At 44.4% G+C, this 20,246-nt stretch overlaps 1 protein-coding gene across 1 annotated transcript in view; it reads right to left on the bottom strand.

The window, feature by feature from the left end:
- ENPP6 (ectonucleotide pyrophosphatase/phosphodiesterase 6) overlaps window positions 1-20,246 on the bottom strand; it is a 95,139-nt gene that overhangs the window by 24,197 nt on the left and 50,696 nt on the right. The window contains exons 3-5 of the mRNA XM_056114215.1: window positions 10,671-10,782; window positions 2,422-2,563; window positions 1,058-1,237 (exon numbers count right to left, since the gene is read on the bottom strand). Of these exons, the coding sequence (XP_055970190.1) occupies window positions 1,058-1,237; window positions 2,422-2,563; window positions 10,671-10,782 (434 nt within the window). The remainder of the gene's footprint in view (window positions 1-1,057; window positions 1,238-2,421; window positions 2,564-10,670; window positions 10,783-20,246) is intronic.

Consider the following 20,246-nt stretch of genomic DNA (forward strand, 5'->3'; position numbering starts at 1 on the left):
TGTGGGAACGAGTTTAGGAGCTGCCCCCAGTGATGGCAGAGCTCCCTGCATTCTGCATGGGTCTGAGGTCAACCACGGTGCGTCCTCAGCCCTCTACTCATCCATCACCACCCCAGCTTCTTTAAAGATGGGGCGAAGAGGGAGGGTAGCACACCTTGCAGTGCTCAGAGTCTTGTCCTGACTCAGGAGTCATCTCCCCTGTGCTCAGGAGTGACCCCTGGTAGTGCTTGGGTGACCATCAGTGTGTGTGTGGAGGCGGGGGTTCCAGTTGGGGTTGGCCTCATGCAGCACGCCCCTTAACCCCTGTCCTCTCTCGCCAGCCCCATCATCATCTCAGGTTTCCTGATGAAAGCGAAGCCAACTGACAATTCTCTTCCAGAGAAAGAACCTTCTGGGGCTTGGAGAGAAAATACAGTGGGGAACGCACTTGCCTTGCACAAAGCAGACTCAGGTTCAATCCCTGGCATATTGTATGGTCCCCTGGACACTGCTGGGAGTAAGCCCTGCATACCAACAGATGAGCCCCCCGCAAAAAAGAGTTTTCTAAGTAAGTCCCCTCAAATCCTCAGATTTCCTTTGAAGTGATGCATTCCGGCCAGTAGTAGAAGAGCTCCCATTCTCTTTTGGTTTGGGGGCCACCCCCAGCAGTGCTCAGGCCTTACTCCTGGGTCTGTGCTCAGGGATTACTCCTGACAGTGCTCAGGAGCCCAGATGGGGTGCTAGGGATGGAACCCAGGTCAGCCATGTAGAAGACCTTAACCCTTTTGCTCTCTCTCTCTGTCTCCAAGAGGATTTAGAAAATCCTTTCTAAAGGATTTCACATGTGAAACCCTGTACATCTCCTGTCCCATTTAACTCTCTTAACCTCCACCGAGGCAGAGACTTGGGCTCCATCTGGGAGGCTCGAGAGGAGGAACCAGAAGGCAGGGATCTGCAGCTGTTCACGCAGAATCTAAGGGCTCATCAGAGCTTCCAGGGAAAGAAGACAACTCCAAGAGGGGGTGAAAGAGGGTGCTCTGGGGTCCCCCGCACCCTCCCCCACCAGAACACCTCTTGCCTCTGCATGCTTCCCAGGAGCTGGCCACAGGCTGACGACAGGGCCTCGGTCCTTCACTTGCTGCACGTCATTGAAGTTGACGTATTTGTTCAACTCGATCACTTGGTCCATCCAGAAAATGTCCGTCATCCCATGGTCTGAGAAGATAATGACGTCAAGGTCGTCCTGCAGGTCCCGTTCCTGTGGGTGGACAAAGATGGTCACGATGACCCCAGGGACCTGCTTCTGCCCTGGAGAGACACAGCTCTAATGCCCAGCAGAAGTTTTGGGGACAGGGACACAACTGCTTGCACACAGCCGCTTCCAGCCAGAACATGGTACATCAGGCCTTTGGCCTTTGAGCCACACTCTCTATTGTCACCTCCTTGGCCCTTCCCACAACCTCCAGAGCTCATAGTTTTCCTGCCACTCACCCATGCTACAGACATAGAACATACAGTCCCGCTGACTTAGAACCAGAACAGCAACAACACCCTTCCCGCTGGGAACTGAAAAGCAGAAGACAAAGGCGCTGATGAGATGCTCAGAGAATGGGACTTGGGCTCACTGTGTGAGGAGGTGCAAACCCCATGAAATATGGTCTGGAGATTCCTCCTATAAAGAAACAAGGAGGTTCTCTGTGATCCAGTAGGACCATGGCAGATAATCACCCCCTGGAGACTGAGTCTTGAAACTGCAAGGACATTTTCATGCCCGTGTTCCTCACAGCCTGATCCACAAATACTCAAATATGGGACCCACCAAGGACCTACAAATGGCTGGAGAGAGAAATTCTGACATGAGGACCCCATTGAGCACTCCCTGGCCATTAGAGGAAGATAAAAGTCATCCTCCTCCACTCCACGGGTGGAACTGGAGAGGTTGAAGCTCATGGAAATGATCAGGAAGGGAAAGACAATTCCCAGGTGATTTCTCTCATTGGCGAAATGCCAATAACCGAAGCAAATGAACAGGCCAACAAAGAAGTCTACAGACTCTGAAAACTAGAGTGGTTGCCACAGGGATGGCAGAGGGAGGCAGGGGAGGAGTGAGGGAGCCGTTTTGATCCTTGAATGGTGCTGGCGGTTTAGTGCATATGTCTCCAAATCATTCAGCAAAGGGGTGGCAGAGTCAGGGAGAGACATGGTCCAACTCACAGGCGCACACAGCTGACAGACTTGTTCTGAAGTGGGGAAAGCTCTGGGCCACTTCCCAGCTCTGCCAGAGAGTACCATGGGCATGGAAATGTTTCCCAAGCCCACAAGGACCTCGGCGCCTGAAAAGGCTCTGGCCTCCACTGAAAGAGAAGCCATGGCTGAGGGGCCGCCCAGTCAGGAAGACAGCAGGGACCCTGAGGGAAAGGGAAGCCCCGAGGCTGAGTTCACCTGGATCCACTTGGTCATGTGTTGCAGGACGCTGTCCACGGCCACCATGGCGTCCTTCCTCTGCCGTGATGAAGGGCCGTAGTGGTGGCCTTCCACATCGATGCGCTCATGGTAGATGGCCGCCAGGTCAGCCCGGCCACTCCTGGAGGATCAGGGGGAGATGCGGCTGAGGCGGCTTCCAGTCAAACGGTTTCTGGGAAGCCACAACCCCCTCATGCCTGAACCAGGGGCCAGGCGAGAGCTGACGTCAGCATCTCCCTTCCTGAGCTCCAAGGGGACCCCGTGCTGTCTCTCCTGGGGTGGGGGATGGACCCACAGGCTGGGGTTGGTTTTGAGCATGCCTGGAGTCTGGGAAGGGACCACCACCTCCCCGTCACCTTTCCTGCCCCTTCGTGAGTGGAGCCTCTGCAGGGGAGCAGTGAAGCCCTGAGCAAGGGTCTAAGTGCCAAGAATGAGATTCTGTCCCACCCCACAGGCTCACAGTCAGGGTCTGACATCAGCAGCGCCCCTGCAGGACCCTGGCTCTGTGCAGACCCAGGAAGGTGAGTCCAGTGTGGAGGGTCAAGTCCAACCTGCAGCAGAGGGTCCCAGGAAGACCCTCCCTCTGGCAAAGCTCCTTGTCTGGGCTGGAGCCTTAATGGTAAAAGCATGAGTGAAGGATCCCTGGAGGCTACAAATACCATTGGGCATTTCTTCACCTTCCATAGGCCTCTGCGCCCTGACAGGCCACCTGCTCCCTAAGACAAGGGACAAAAGGAGTGGGTGGAGGGCTCAGGAGGAGGACAGAGGAGGGAGAGGGAAGGAAGAAGGGAGTGGGCATGCAAGGTAAGTGCCTAAACCCTTGGACTATCTGTCCCTGAAATTATATATATATATATATATATATATATATGTTTGCTTTTTGGGTCACGCCTGGCGATGCTCAGGGGTTACTCCTGGATCTGCACTCAGGAATTACTCCTGGTGGTGCTCAGGGGACCATATGGGATGCTGGGATTCGAACCTGGGTTGGCTGCGTGCAAGGCAAACGCCCTACCTGCTGTGCTATCGCTCCAGCCCCTGGAATGATATTTTTGTGACAAGAAATTCAATCTCTTTGGCTAATCCTCTCTGTGGGTGTGAGGAAATACTATAAAAACAGAAACTGAGGGGCCAGAGAGGTGGCCTAGCAGGTAGCGCCTGACCCAAGTTTGACCCCCAGGGCCTCATCTGGTCCCCTAAGCCCTGCCAGGAGTGATCCCTCAGCACAGAGTCAGTCCTGAGGACAGCCAGGTGTGGTCCCACAAAAATGGACATTGAGGATAAAGACAAGGCGGCCAGCCATGGCTCCCTCCTCCCAGGTCACCAGCCACAGAAACCAACTCAGGCGTGAATTCCTTCCTGAGCTTCTCCTCAGAACATCCCACTGTCCTGGAGAAGGGAAGAGGCTCACAGGAGCCACAGGCCCTCAGTGTCCTGCCCACAGACCTCCACCGCCCCTCATCCTTGGGCATGTCACACCTGTCAGGTTGACACCTGGGTTCAAGGCACCAGCTGGGCTCTGGGGACCTAGAGTTGACTAAATTGATGCGATGGTTTTTGGGGACACTTTGGTTCAGCAAAATGGCTCCTGGTGTTTGTTTCTCCTATAGAACCAAGCTCCCCGACTCTATGTGGTGACCGGCCTTCTCCACCATGGGCACAGGCTTAGGCATTTATTTTGTTTGGGGCTTCCCCAGTGAGGTGACCATTGTTCACACTTGCCAATGTGTCCATGACTACTGCAAATTCCTGCATCTTCATCAGAGAACAAAAAAACCCTTTCAGGCTGCCTTGGTATGGGAGAAAGTTCTTAGTGATGGTATTTTCCTGCACAGCCCTAACTTTTTTGAGGTATTGGCTCATTGCACCAAAGAGTGACTGGAGCTGCTTCTTCACATTTCCTCCACCTAATAGAAACTTCCATAAATCCTTCACTTGGGTCAGCCTCAGAGGTCTGTGGTGGCTTTCACAGAGACATATACCTTGAATATGTGCTGATACACGCTGCACGTCTCATACACATGTTTCCAGGGTGGGGCAGATGTTCAAGAAAAATGAAGAGCCACATCCTCCTCTGGTTCAGTGAAATGGTGTTTTTGTTTTGTTTTGTTTTGGGGTCACACCCAGCGATGCTCAGGGTTTACTCCTGGCTCTACACTCAGGAATTATTCCTGGCAGTGCTTGGGGGACCCTATGGAAAGCTGGGGATAGATTTCATGTTGGCCGCATGCAAGGCAAATGCCCTACCCACTGTACTATCACTCCGTCCCCCAAAATGCTTTTGATAGTCATACTTTAAGACCACCTGGAGGGTTGTTTTAGGAGTCTTGATTCTACTGGTAAGAAGTAGCACATGAGCACATGACAGCCAGTTGGTGCCAGCTGGTGGCTCCAGGTCAGGAAGTTGTGAAGGTCAGAAGCCAGGAACATGGACTAGGGGAGACTGTGATGGGGGGATGGGAAGGGGGCAGAAACACGCGCTGATGGGGAGAGATCTGCTCCACACAGGCATGCTAGGGACCCGTGCCTTCCAGGCTCAGAGCTCACGCCTGCTAGCAGTTGAGCTGACACATTCTTGCTCACCAGCTGTTTCCCACATGGCCTCTGGCCTCCATCACAGGGCAGCTCATTTGCAGGGAGCCAATGAGTGAGGAGTGATGGGCGGACAAGCCTGTGGGTCTGTTCTTGCTCATTCATCACTGTAAGGTCTAGGAACCAAGCCAGGAAGCAGGGAAGCCATTAGCCCAGTGGTCCATGAGTTGCAAGGGGTGTTCCGTTCTGCGGTCTCAGGACACCCTGGAATCCCATCTCCCAAGTGTTCTGTGTAAAAACGTTCTATGTAACTTTCCATGGAAAAAGTTCCTCTTACTATTATGCCCCTTTTCCTTGTGGAAGAAGGTAGGAGAGAGAAGAATTGGGGAGAGAGAAATGGAGGCAATGGGAAGGAAAGGTTGAGCGGACTATTAAGAGAAGAAACGGTCGCTGCACCTGGCCATCTTTTCGGTGTCACCAGGAGACATGTAACTTTTATCTGGCCTTGACATCTCCTGATACCCTCAGAGGTAAGTTCAGGGTGGCGTGGGGGTGGTTGGCATGATCCCCCTAAGAGCAAGTGGCAGAGTGGGAGTCCATTTTAAAATTTTGGCAGAGTAGAGGAATCAGACTGATTGGGGCTCAAATTCTGACATCTGGATGTCTCAGACTGAAGGCTAAGACATCGCTGAGCCTCAACTTCCCCCTGGGGAATCCATGGGCTGATAGCTGCCTCTGTGGTAAAGGAGAGGGTGGTTGGGGAGAAGCTTCTTCCCCCAAGGCTAGAGGGCTTTGTTTATCCTGCCAGCAGGTGGAGAGGAAGAATGGGAAGGTGGATATGGCAGAGGAGGGTTCCCTGTCTGCTCAGCACCCAGGGGGTGCCAGTCTGCAAACACCTCCAACAACTTCCCCTGTGGGCCTAAAAAGTTTCCTGATAGTACAGCGGGGAAGGCTCTTTCCTTGCCAATACCCTTCCCAACACCCCCCTATGCCCTCCAGAGCCCAGCAAGATTCCTGAACAGTCAGGAGTAAGTCCTCAAACTGACAAAAATAGCTTTCTGAGCACAAAAGGCAGTGGTCACGTCAAATGTGGAAATTGAATTAGCCATATGTGGCCTACTAGCTGGCTGGGACCCCTTCCTGGGGCCCTTCCCTGAAATACTCTCTCTGACTGGGATATTTCCCTGAAATATTCTCTCTGTCTGGGACCCTTTCCCTGAAATATTCTCTCTGGCTGGGAATCTTCTCAAAAATATTCTCTGTTACTCGGACCCTTCCCTGAAATGCTCTCTCTGGCCGGGACCCTTCCCTGAAATATTCTCTCTGGCTGGGACCCTTTCCTAAAATATGTCTCACTGGCTGGCTGCGTCGCTGTGGTCAAGATCTTCATAGCCTCTGAATAAATAGCAGTACTCCTACATTAAAAAAAAAAAATCTTCATAGCTCTGTCAAAATCTTCCTCTTCTCGGACTGGAGAAATAGTACAGAGGACTACAGTGCTGGCCTTGCATGCAATCATCCTAGTTCAAATATCTGTCACTGAATATGGCCCTTCAAGCACTGCCAGGGGTTACTCATGAGCAGAGTCAGGAATGAGCTGACACAATCGCTAGGTGTAGCTTAAAAACCCAAACAAGCAAACAAAACGATCTGTGCCTGTATTCCATCCTCTCTCTCTCTTTGTCAGACTCACAGTAGAATGACCAGGGCAGTGTGTAAGCAGATCTAACCAGAAGAATGAGAAGTGTGTGTGTGTGTGTGTGTGTGTGTGTATGTGTGTGTGTACACTAAGTATGCTTCAACTGGTATCTAAGAGTTTTGAGAATGAGCTCGACAGAAACAATATATAGAGGCTGATATAGAATATAAAATTGTAGTCCTCAAGTTTCTATAGATTCTTATGATATTAAGAACAAAAGATTAATCAATCCATTTTAAGTTTATAAAGAAAATAATGAACTTCGAGGGGAGTTCTGAGTAGTAAAATGCTCCTCATTTGGGCTCTCCAGTGGAACAGGCAATCATGAAGCAGCTTCACTTGAATAAACAGCATGTAACTGGCCAGAGGGGACAGTGATTGTGCTTGGGCCCTGTAGGAAATGGCATTAGGTCGAGGATTCTCTTAGCTCTTCTGCTTCCCAGCCTGACTCCTGTGTGGTGTGTGCTGTGCTATTTTGCTTTGCACACACACACACACACAAAAATATTGCCACACCAAGTTCTAGGGCATGATGTGAGTGGTTGGTACCATGTGGTTTGGGAGCTCTTATGGCAAGCAAAAGAAAGCAGACAGCGGGCCGGAGTGATAGCACAACCAGTAGGCTTGCACGCAGCCAACCTGGGTTTGATCCCCAGCATCCCATATGGTCCCCTGAGCACCACCAGGAGTAATTCCTGAGTGCAGAGCCAGGAGTAACCAACCCCTGAGCATCGCTGGATGTGACGCAAAAAGAAAAAAAAAGAAAAGAAAAAGAAAGTAGAAGGCATATAGGAGACATGGTCACAAGATTTAGGAACATGCATTGCAGGTGAGGCTAGTCTCTCTGGCCGACATCACTGGGCCTATTCCAGAACAGGAGGCAGAGTCCTTCCCTTCCCATTTGGTTCTAGCAGCCTCCACACCTGACCTGCACCATCATAACTGGCCCATGTAACACCTCCTGAATCATGCAGCCGCATTTGCAGTGGTGTGACTGCACTTAATGCACTTAAAGTACTCTGCAACTTAAATGTTGCTGACAGTTATACTTCCTGTCAGTAGGTGACAAGGGGCAGGGAAGAAAAATGATCAACCCCCAGCCTAATCCCTCAGCGTTCCTCCAGGGGGTCTAACTACAAAGACTCACCCCCCCCCTCCAATACAAAAAGAATACAAGAAAACCAATGGGGAAAACATGTAGAAGTCCAAGGAGTTCAATGAGCAAAAGCAGGATTATCAGAGACACAAACAACACCAATGGTCTCAGTAAGTCCTCTGACAATGACTTTAGTGACACCACGATGAGAATGTTTAGTGAACTCAAAACTATGGCAGGGATAGTCAGAAAAGCACAAGAAAATATGAGTCAAAATGTAGCACTGTAGCACTGTCCTCCCGTTGTTCATCGATTTGCTCGAGCGGGCACCAGTAACATCTCACAACAAATTGTGAGACTTGTTGTTAGTGTTTTTGGCATATTGAATACGTCATGGGGAGTTTGCCAGGCTTTGCCAGGTGGGCGAGATACTCTTGGTAGCTTGCCAGGCTCTCCAAGAGGGGTGGAGGAATCGAACCCGGGTCGGCCGCATTCAAGGCAAACGCCTTACCCACTGTGCTGTCAGTCCAGCCCAAATGAGTCAAAATGAGAAAACCACAATTAGAAATGATAAAAACGAAGAGCATGGCAGGTGATATAAAAAACTCAATAGCAGCCCTGAACAGCAACTGAGCAAAAGATCAAGGAGCTCCAAGAGGAGAAGAAAACCACCATGAAACAATAGAAGGTGGGAAATAGACTGAAGAGAAATGAACAGCATAGCAGAGAACTGTGAAATGAGTTCAGGAGGAACAATGAAATCATCATCAGACAGGAAGACAAGTGTGGTGAAGAAACAATAGTTAAAGAAATCATTGGTAAGAATTACTTAGAGTTGAGGATTATGGGCACAGAGACTCAAGAGGCCTGAAGGGTCCCAGAGAAAATAGAACCAACTAGAAAAACTCGAACACACATTGTACTCAACATGACAAATGCCTAAAACAGAGACAGAATACTGAAAGTAGCAAAAATCAAAAAAGGCACTTCCTTACAAAAGAAAGCCCATGAGACTCACAGCAGATCTATCAAATGAGACTCTTCGAGTCATAAGCGTATGGGGGGATATACAGTACAGAAGCTCAATGAAATGAACACTTCACCAAGAATACTATATCCATCTAGATTATTATTCAGGTTTGAAGGAATGGTAAGGAGCTTCATGGACAGGCAAGAGCTTAGGGAATTTATACTCTTGGCACCAGTTTTGCAAGAAACATTAAAAGAGCTTCTTTAAAGGACAGCAGAAACTTCTCAGCTTGTAACAATGAATAGGGCGCTCACTAACGGTGCATTTTAATCTTTTAAAAAAAAATTTTACTTTATTTTTATAAATTTGTTCACACAATTTATTACATTTAATATTCCAACACCAATCCCACCAATGGTGCATTTTTAAAGATCAATTTTAAGTCACGAGAACAATGTAAGGTAACTTTAATGTTCCCTACTATCTTGACTCTATGTATTGCTACACTAAAAATCTACATTATTTTTCCTATTCTAAAATTAAAATAAAATGGAAGTTAAAAAAAATAAGAAGAACTATGCATTGGGACTATTTATTTAAAGGTCCCTTCTTCCAGATCTTGCTTTGTCCTACTCAACTTTGCTCTCTAACCTGTCAACAGGAGTTGGAATATTCTTTTGCCTCCCAAAGGAACACGTGGTAGCTCCCCATGGGTCATTCTACACAGCAGGGAAGACAAGTATGCTGTCATCTCCTTTTGCAATCATGTGGAGGTCAACTGTTTCTCCCCAGGATGCTTGGAAGTGGCGAGGGGTGGCAAGAATGATATTGACAATGGACAAATCGTCAATTCTCTTGTCTTGGGTAATCTTAATGACAGGTCAATTCACATCATCAGTGCTGGGCTATTCCAATGGGCCTAGGTTTTGCTGTATGTTGTGCTTTTTCTTCCTTGAAATAAGACTCCTTCTCTGGAACATGAAAGCCACAGTTGCCGCATCTTGTTAACCATCTTGGCTGGAACCCATGCCAAGTAGCCAAGATGACCTCAAGTCCAGCCCTAGAAATATGAGAACTCCCCAACACACATTTCCTCTTGGTTGCTGATTTCTAATGCAGATACACACCTGGTCTCCCATTTTACGTTCCCCTTCTAGTGATTTCTGAGGCTAATTTGAGGCTCTGTCCTGATGACTATCTTGTAGATTAATTTCCCTGATAAACTGAAGATAACTTTCCTGATTGCTGCACTTTTTCAAAAAAAAAAGTGAAGCAAGATAGTTTTTATTGAATGAAACTTGCTTAGAAAATTGCTTAGAAAGAAGAAAGAACGGAAATACATGTTCAAGAACACGGTCTTTCCCAAAGTGGAAAAAAGCAGCAAAGATATATAGCAACGAGTAAGAATACAGACTTGAAGAGAAGACTGATTTCTGCACCTGTAAAACTGTGGGAGGAATGTAAGGAAAGAAAGACTTGATAGTATAATACACTAAATACTGTGGACATTTCTGAATGAAGAGATTTTTTTTTACCACAGATTCTCCATTTTGGGAGATGATTTTCTTTGAGGAAGGAAGGAAGGAAAGAAGGAATGAAGGAGGGAGGGAGGGAGAGAGGGAGGGAGGGAGGGAGAGCAGGAAGGAAGGAAGGAAGGAAGGAAGGAAGGAAGGAAGGAAGGAAGGAAGGAAGGAAGGAAGGAAGGAAACCCCAAATTCCTGGGAACATTTGGCGCTCAGTTCAACATTTCCAATGTCTGGCTGAAAGGACTTAACAGGATTATTCTCTGCTCACAGTTAACAGTTACCATCCTAAAGACTCACCATGCCTGCAACACACAATGTCATCTCTTACAGGCTGAGCATTCAATTCACTTTTGGTTCCAGAAACAAGAAAGAAGAATGGTCTGGCTAAAAATCACAAACACTTACTTGAATGAGTCTAGAGCATCATTAACAGCATTGGCGAAGTTAATATCCGTGGGGACAGTTTTATATTCTAGGCAGTAAGTCGGTCTGACACCAAGAATCTCAACCTCACAGCCTAAGAGGGAAAGAGATGGTAGATGATTACTTTCTTCAACAAGCCAGATAGAATGATTTAGGAAGGAAGCAAAATTAATGATTATCATCTTGTGTTTATTTTCATGAAATAGAACTTATCATGCATATGTAGTCTACTTCAATGCATTTTGTTAAATTTGAATGGAGGTTCTCGATGTCATCCCTTCGCCAGACCAGTATTCCAGGACAGGTAACAGCAAAAATAGTCAGTGGTTGTGTTTCCGAACTGGACACAAAAAAACTAATTGACTTATAGAAGTATGTCAATTAGAACTATTTTTTTCCTACAGATTTTTCCTCACTACTACATCTTCAAGTTTACCTTTGCTTATTCTAGAATAAAGTGGTAGGAGGTGTCTGATTCATCTAGGAATACTAGCCTAACTTCACTTCAAAGAATTGTAATCAATAAGCACATCTAAAACCCAATGAGTTAAAGATTTTGAGCCACAAATTTACCTCTTCCAAGATGAAGGATGTAAAAAGAAATTTGAATATTAGTTACTGCTGTGGTCTCTGTTTTTCTGCTTCTGAACAAGGAGGAGCAGTTCTGCTCCCAGCCCTACTAGGAGAACATAGGAAGGACGACCTTGTTTCCATTTCTACCTGGTATATTTACTGAGCATCTACATTGAATTAGTCACTATAGTGAAGCAAAAATGTGCCAATCAGGGTATGCATCCTGGAGTATCCAGTCTATGAGGGAAACATACAGAAATGAAAAGTGCATGGAATATGTGAGGTCTGGAATGCGGGAGCTTAAGGGAGCAGCATTTAACTCAGATCTTATTTCCAGAGACCCGACAAGCTACCAAGAGTATCCCGCCTGCAGAGCAGAGCCTGGCAAGCTCCTCGTGGCGTAGTTGATATGCCCAAACCAGTAACAACAAGTCTCACAATGGAGACGTTACTGGTGCCCACTCGAGCAAATTGATGAACAACGGGAGGACAGTACTACTGTGCTACAGTGCTTATTTCCTTCTATGACCCTTCCTTGAATCTTCACATTGGGTTCACCAATACATTGGAGGCTGGGGATTGAAGGAGTCGGGGGAGGCTTGGAGGGGAGTGGGGGAATAAAGGAATATCCCAGGTGAAGGGAGCAGTTGATGCGAAAGTTTAGAGGTAGGAAATGGTAAGTATGGGTGAGGAATTGAAGCACAATAAATTTTCATTCCACGGGTCTAGAAATCAGATGGTGAGTTTTCTTGTAGCCCTGGGAAAATGATTTCCAGTAGGTGAAAATGACTAAAGTGGGACTAGTTGGAGTGTAGATAACAAAGTCCTCTGAATGTATTCCTCAGGAAATACATTCAACCTACAACTGGAGACCTCTGTCCATTGGCTGCAGCTGACTTGCGTGATCAACCTGCGAAAGTCATTTCTTCATCTGGCATATCATCGTGAAACCTGAATGCACTAGGGAACCCCATCTCTCCTGGGGAAATTAAAGGCTATCTAGGGCAACATTCTAAAGGCAGACGATGGCTTTCCAAGACTTGTTTATTGAGTAGGAAGAACAGACCTAAAAAAGAACAGGCCTAGCAGAGTGGGGACTTGAACTTTCCTGGGGAAAAATATTTGTTACTACACATTGTCTTGATGATCAAATGTCCAGCATTTAATTAAAAACTATGAGGTAAGCTAAGAAGCAGTGAAATATGCCCAAAATTAAGGGAGAAAATAGTTAACACCAGGCCCATGACACAAATTTGCCCTGTAAGGATAAGCACAAAAATTATTTAAAAGACTGTTGTGATTTAAAACGAAACTGATAAAAAGTACAGGGTTTACAGTGTGTGTGTATATATATATATATATATATATATGTGTGTGTGTGTATACATATGTAAAACAGCTGACAGTAAGAATATAGAATGGAGAAACAGTATTATAACATTAACTATATAAAATTAATTATATAACATTTTTTAACTTATAACTTACTTGGAGGTACAACATTAGCAAGTTAAGTATACATATTAGACTATAAAGAGTAGCCATTAATAAAAACAATATAATCTAAAATCAACAGAAAATATATAATGAATTTTTGAAATGGAGTATTAATTTTTCCATTAATGGAAAAGAATAGAGGAAATAAAAAACAAAAGAGGGCCAGAGTGATAGTATAGTGGGTAGGGCATTTGCCTTGCATGTGGCTGACCCAGGTTCAATCCCTGGCATCCCATATGGTCCACCCATGCACTGTCAGGAGTAATTCCTGAGTGCAGAGCCAGGAGCAACCCCTGAGCATTGCTGGGTGTGACTCCGCCTGCCAAAAAAGAGACAACAAAAGAAAAAACAGTTAAAACAAATGAAAAATAATACAAAATGTGATATGCTTAAACTTCATTAAGCTTAATGAAGATCAACAATTACAGCAAATGTCAATGAACAAAACTCTTTATTTAAAATGTAGACAAATAAAGAATGGATACAAAATTAAGGACTAACAATGTGCTGTCAGAAAGAAAAAATTAATTATAAATATAGTAACTCAATTTAAAATTAGAAAACTTTATACCATGTTGCAATAAGTACAAGCAAGTTTATGTGATTCTATATCAAAGAAGAATTCTATAAAAATCACATAAAAATGAAGATAAGTAACTAGTACTCTTGTAATTTTACAGTGAAACAGTAATGATAAAATTATTATAAAATTGTTTAAAGTTTTCTTGAGCATCAAATATTCTGTTTACATATACCCTATTATCCAACTATCCACTTCTAGTCATTTTTATGAGAAATGAGTACACATTCACAAAAAGATCTGTACAAGGATGTTCATTGAAATCTTAGTCATATAGAAAATAGCCCAAATATTCATGTAAGAGAATGGAAAAAATAATCTTGATGTATTAATGATACAAAATAAATATTTAAGATATCAAATAAATATGATGTAACATAAATATTTATTATATAAAATAAACACAGTATTATTATGATATAAAATAAATATTTTTACTCAATCATTAAAAAAGTAAATAATATATGCCACAAGGAACTATATTTCAAAGGCATTTTATTGAAAGAAAAGACACTTTCGATATCTACTATTTGTAGTATGATTTCACTTACATAAATTCTAAGACTAGACAAAACTCATAAGTAATCATGCAAATCAGAAAGCATTTATTACTGGGGTTGGATATCATTTGACTGGAAAAAGGAATAACCCTAGATAAATTATACATCATGGTTTGGGTATTACCCAGGTGCGTGCAACTTTGAAAATGCATCAAAAAAAAAAAAAGAAAAGAAAAGAAAAGAAAAAGAATCAAACTTTTCTCTCATGACTTATCCATTTTATTGTATGGAAATGTTTTAATAATTAAAAGAGCAATTTAATTCAATATCTACAGTGTACATAAAATTGTATTAAGATGTGAATAATACTGAATAAAGTTGATGATGTAAAAATAGTATTCATATTAGTTATTTATTAACTATTATGTACCAGAGCTACTAAGTGAAATATAAGTCCTATAGAGCCTGTGATTTGCTACTCATATCCCCATTTTACATACCAGGAACAAAGTAAAAAAGGTGAAGCATTGATTCCATTCTCACAAGGCAAGAGCAAGGGAGAATGCATCTTTGAATTCAGTTTTATCTGACTCTCAAACATTAGATATTCTTTTGAAATAGTTCTGGAAATTTCAGACATGCCAAAACAGAAATTGGAGTTTTCACACTATTAAGGTTTGGTTAAGCTTACAGAAAAGTCAAAATGAAAGAATTCAAGAACAAAGATGGGGTTCTCATGGTATACAACAAAGTGAAGAAACATAGCTAAGACTAAGTAATGCATATTAAGGTGCCTATGTAAAAACACTTCATTGAAAAATAAGACACATACTTAAATTTTTAGTGATAATATGGATCTAAAATGCATCATTAATTTAGCAATAAATAAATAAATAGAGTACCAGGGAATGAGAGAGAATACTTTCATTTGGGGATGAATGGGATGATCAATATATAATTTTCCATTCTAGATATTGATTTAAAAGAGAAGTATTTTAAAAGTTGCACACATAACTCCCAAATAAGTAAAGATAAAAATAAGCTTTCACATAAGAGAAGGATCACATGGAGGGTGCGGGATCCCGGAGGAAAAAAAAAAAGAAAAAACAGGTTCCAAAAAGAGCTGAGATCACCGGCAAGTTCCAAATGGAGTAGGTGCCGCATCCCGCCTCCCCCAGATGGAACCCCGGTGACCAGAAGCCTCTACAAACACAGCTCGAGTATGCGGGAACGAGGACTTTTTCTCAAAACCGCGCGGCCGCTTACGTGGCCGCGCGACATCTCTCTATATACAAAGTGATCAATGAGAAGTAAACCACCCAATCTTTCTCCCTGAAAATCAGAGTTAAGTTTGGAGCACGGCCACAGCCCCAGAAACACAAGGACTTAATGCAGAACCCAGCAGCTTGGAGCAGAAAAGTGAACGGACTATGCGTTGATCCAGGCCATCAAGTCTGCCGGAGGGGAAAGGGTGTTGCCCCATTCGCCCTCTCCTCTCTGGAAAGAAAGATGGCGGCCACATGGGAGCCTTGTGGACAGCAGGTATGAGCCGGGAGTGTGGGGGTGACTAAAACCTCATTGGAAGGGGGGCGTTCCGGTCCGTCCTTCACGCCCTACCGAGGTCACCAGTTGCCCCCCGCGAGCGGCTCTCCAGCACGGCCACAGCCCCAGAAGCACAGGGACTTAATGCAGAACCCGGCAGCTTGCAGCAGAAAAGTGAAAGGACTATGCGTTAATCCAGGCCATCATGTCTGCCCGGAGGGGAAAGGGTGTTGCTCCCTTCCGCCCTCCTCCCTCTGGAAAGAAAGATGGCGGCCACATGGGAGCCTTGTGGACAGCAGGTATGAGCCGGGGGTGTGGGGGCGACTAAAACCTCATGGGAAGGGGGGCGTTCCGGTCCGTCCTTCACGCCCTACCGAGGTCACCAGTCGCCCCCCACGAGCGGCTCTCCAGCACAGCCACGGCCCCAGAAGCACAAGGACTTAATGCAGAACCCAGCAGCTTGGAGCAGAAAAGTGAATGGACTATGCGTTGATCCAGGCCATCAAGTCTGCCGGAGGGGAAAGGGTGTTGCCCCATTCGCCCTCTCCTCTCTGGAAAGAAAGATGGCGGCCACATGGGAGCCTTGTGGACAGCAGGTATGAGCCGGGAGTGTGGGGGCGACTAAAACCTCATGGGAAGGGGGGCGTTTCGCTCTGCCCTTCATGCCCTACCGAGGCCACGGGTCCCCCTGCGAGCGGCTCTCCAGCACAGCCACGACTCCAGAACACAGAAACCAATTTCTTAACTATCTGACTTTCAGTAGAAATACTTCCAGGGTCAATAGGTAAAATAGCAGAAATCCAAAACCAACATTTAATTCTTGAACCCAGCTGTAGAAAGCAAATCACTTCACAATGCTTTTTCAGCATGTCTGATTGGGGGGGGGGGTAAACTCTAAATAATAGTGGTGAATCTTTTATTGAAACAATGAATCTAATCAAAGCAGATAGAGTGTTAACTAGAATTCATCTGCCTCACAGGGACGGGGAGGGGTGGGGGGTGGGGTTTTATTGGGGTTCTTCATGGTAAAAAATAAGTATTGGTAAAGGGAAATGTGTTTGATATTTGCATGACTGAGACATAAACCTGAAAGCTTTGTAACCTTTCCCACAGTGATTCAATAAATAAATAAAAAAAAAATAAGCTTTCACAGCGGTGAAACGTTGACGTATAGGATAGGAAAAAATAAGAGGAATATTGAGAAAAGTATTACACTGAATATATTTAAAAAAAACAAGACTAAAGCTATCACTTTTGAAATGAATGAGAATATATCACTTTCAACTCTATTATTGAAAATTGTCAAGGTGAACCAAGAAATAAAATTCAACTACAGACTATAAACTTCACACTTGAACTGAAAGACTCCAAAGGGTTTGCTGTAAAAGAATGAAGAACAACAGAAAACCCAAAGGCAAACCAAAGATCAGTTTTGTCAATTGTGCTAGCTATGGTCTCAAAAGCCAGCGAGAGCTATAAATCCAAATAGTTTTGGCTGTCTGAACTGTTTATATGTCACAATCACAAAACTCACAAAACCTACATACACATACATACAAAGAGATCTTGGAAATAAAAGGCGGGAAAGTGAGGTGAAGATTGATTTATGGGTAGTTTTGTAATACCAAGAATAGGACCAAGGGCCTGGAAAGATGAACTGCTGGTAAAGTGCTTGCTTTGTACATGACCAACCTGGGTTTCACCTCTGGCATCCCATAAGGTCCCCAAACCTAGCAGGAGTGTGCGTTGAGCACAGATCCAGCGGTACCCCCCTGTGTGGCCCCAAAGCAAGGGCCAGGGAGATAGTATCAGGTTTGATCCTGCCATTACACGGACTCCTGACATTGCTTGGGGTCCTAGATAACCCCAGTACCAAGGTGGCCCTCATGATTCATGGCACACAGGACCAAGAAGCATGATATTCTCTGGCCCTAGTACTGCACCGCTGGATGAGTATTATGGGGGTGATGCTTGGGCCCTTTGAATTATATTTGGGAAGCTGCTCCCCCCCAAATGATATCAAGAACAAAATAGATTTTATAATATGTAAGTTATAGCTATATAAAGACCTAGAGCGTTTGTATGTTAGTTTAAATACACTAGTTTCAGTGGCCATGAAAAGTTTTATCTTATTGCCATAAAAAAACGCATTATTTTTAAATACAACAGCTGGAAAATTGAATCACATTTAAGCTCACAGAGAAAACCTCAGTAGCGTCCAAAAAGTACAAGTTTCATAAGCCACAAACCATATTATCTGACCATAGGTAATAGAATTAGGCATTAATGCCAGTTAAGCAGAAGTAAATCCAACTTTTTGTTAGGGAAAGAGAAAGCTTTCCATAACTTGATATAAAAAGGAACTCACTCAACTGACAAGCTCATTACTAACTGCAGTGAAAATTCTGCCTTTTAAAACTTCCCAGGATGCATTTTCATTTAGGTCAGAGACAAATCAGGAATGTAGTCATCAACACTATAATTGAATACAGTTAGATACCTCTGATCAAGGCAATTAACAAGACACCAACTTCAAAAAAGAATGCTGGAAGTTGGGAGGCATGCAGAAGTTTCTCTACAGGAACATGTTTAAACTTTCTGTCTGTCACCCCTGGCAATACTTTCATACTGCCTGTAACATTGTACAGAAACAGGTGCTTTGTGAATAAAACACACAAATACATTCTTGTTCTGCTGTATGCTGTTATCTCGGTGTGCCTTCCAAAAAATATATTACAGAGTGACGCGTAGATTGAGCTCATTTCCCACCATGGATCAAGGCTGAATTTGAAAAACAGCAAGACGAAGAGTACACAGAGAAGTGAGTTCTGAGTCCTCATCCTGGAAGATTAAGGATGTCGGCAGGATTCGTAAGGATGCTATTGTAGACATGCTATGAATAGAAGCATATTCTAAGAAAATGAAGTCGCATAAGTCAGCATCTTTATTACAGTGTATTTATAACAAAACTGAGAAGCAATTTTAAGGTTTTTCATCCCATCATCAATTTGCTCGAGCGGGCGCCAGTAACATCTCCATCCATCCTGTCGCATACTAGTATAGCTCAATGACATCTGTTCACTCCAGGAACACGAAGAGTCTCAACAGTTTGTTCAGGGTTTTGACGAAGAAGTCAGACCATCTCATAGGTGGGCGGCCACGCATTCTTTTAACGTCCCTTGGAATCCAGTCTGTAACAGCTCTAGTCCAGCGGTCATGTCTAAATCGCATTACACGTCCAGCCCATCTGATTTTCGATGCCTTGTCCCTGATTCTTGATCATCGATGGAGGTCGGAACTTCGGATTCCTTCCCTCACTTGAGTGAAATGATTTCGATTCCTCTTTGGGATACCCTATTAGCGTTCTCATCCAGTTTTTATTAGGCCCAGGTCTCTGAGGAGTATGTTAGTGTAGGAAGAATGGTGGAATTGAAAAGATGAGCCCAGAGCTGGAGTTTCTTCATCTTAACCACTTCTTTGACGCTCTTGAAAGCGTTCCACGCCGCTCTCTTCCTCCTGCTTAGTTCAGGTTCCAGGTCATTTGTCATGTTGAGTTCTTGATCTAGGTACACATAACTGCTGCATTCAGAGCAGATTATATATATAATATCATATATATATATATCTGATATCCACGAGCAAGGAAAACAGGGGCCAAGAAGACGCCTGGCCAATGGTTGGAATCAACCACAAGTGTGTGTGTGGTGGAGGGTAGGTAAGATAGAGAAAGGTCCAGTATGATATTAAAAGCTGGAAATTATCACACTAGACAAAAACTAAATGTTAATAGTAAGTAAAGTTAAAAGTAAGGAAAGATAACATTTCAGTATCTTTATTGCAAACCACAACACCTAAAAGGAGAAGAGGGGGAGAGGGAGAGAAAGAGAGAGAGAAAGAGAAGAAGGAGGAGAAGGAGGAGGAGAAGGAGGAGGAGGAGGAGGAGAAGGAGAAGGGGAAAGGGAAGGGGAAGGGGAAGAGGAAGAAGAAGGGGAAGAAGGAGAAGAAGGGGAAGAAGGGGAAGAAGGGGAAGATGGGGAAGAAGGGGAAGGGGAAGGGGAAGAGGAAGAGGAAGAGGAAGAGGAAGAGGAAGAAGAAGAAGAAGAAGAAGAAGAAGAAGAAGAAGAAGAAGAAGAAGAAGAAGAAGAAGAAGAAGAAGAAGAAGATGACGACCTGCCATAGAGACAGGCTGCAGGGGCAGGGTGGGAGGTGGGCAGGGAGGTTAGGGAAACTGGGAACACTGGTGCTAGGATGGGTGTACTCTGGTGGAGGGATGGGTGTTGGAACATTGTATGACTGAAACCTAATCATGAACAGCCTTGTAAGGGTTTATCTAACAGTGATTCAATAAAATATTTAAAAATAAATTCCACAGTAGACAGGAAGGAACAGGAGCAGCAGTAAGGCACCGGCATAATCCAAAACTTTCCACCTAGAGCCTTCATCAGATCTCAGGGTCCACGTGGGGTCACATGACTTCCACGGCTCACTGTCCCACTGAACAATTTTCTCTGGCTGTTTTCAAGTCTCTGTCATTCCTTGTGGCTTTCAACACTTCCAAAATGCATGATGTTCTCTCCTGGTTTCCATAACACTTTTTGAGCATATTGATACGTTCTGGCGATTTTGAAAAATTGAGGTCATTCTCTCCCTAAATTATCATTACCTCTCAATTGCCATTACTTCTTTCCAAAGTCCATATGTGATATCTGAATCATCAATGGATTTGCATTTGTTTTCTGCTTTTTCCACTTGATTTGTCAGTTAAGTCTTTTCTAATTATTTTTTCTGATTTTTCAGTCAGGCCTTGTTTTCCTTCCTATATTGTGGCTTTTGGTGGCTTTGGTTTTGTACACTGAAGTGCTACGT

The sequence above is a fragment of the Sorex fumeus genome, unplaced genomic scaffold, assembly GCF_029834395.1.
Source record: "Sorex fumeus unplaced genomic scaffold, SorFum_2.1 ptg000024l, whole genome shotgun sequence".
Classification (NCBI taxonomy): domain Eukaryota; kingdom Metazoa; phylum Chordata; class Mammalia; order Eulipotyphla; family Soricidae; genus Sorex; species Sorex fumeus.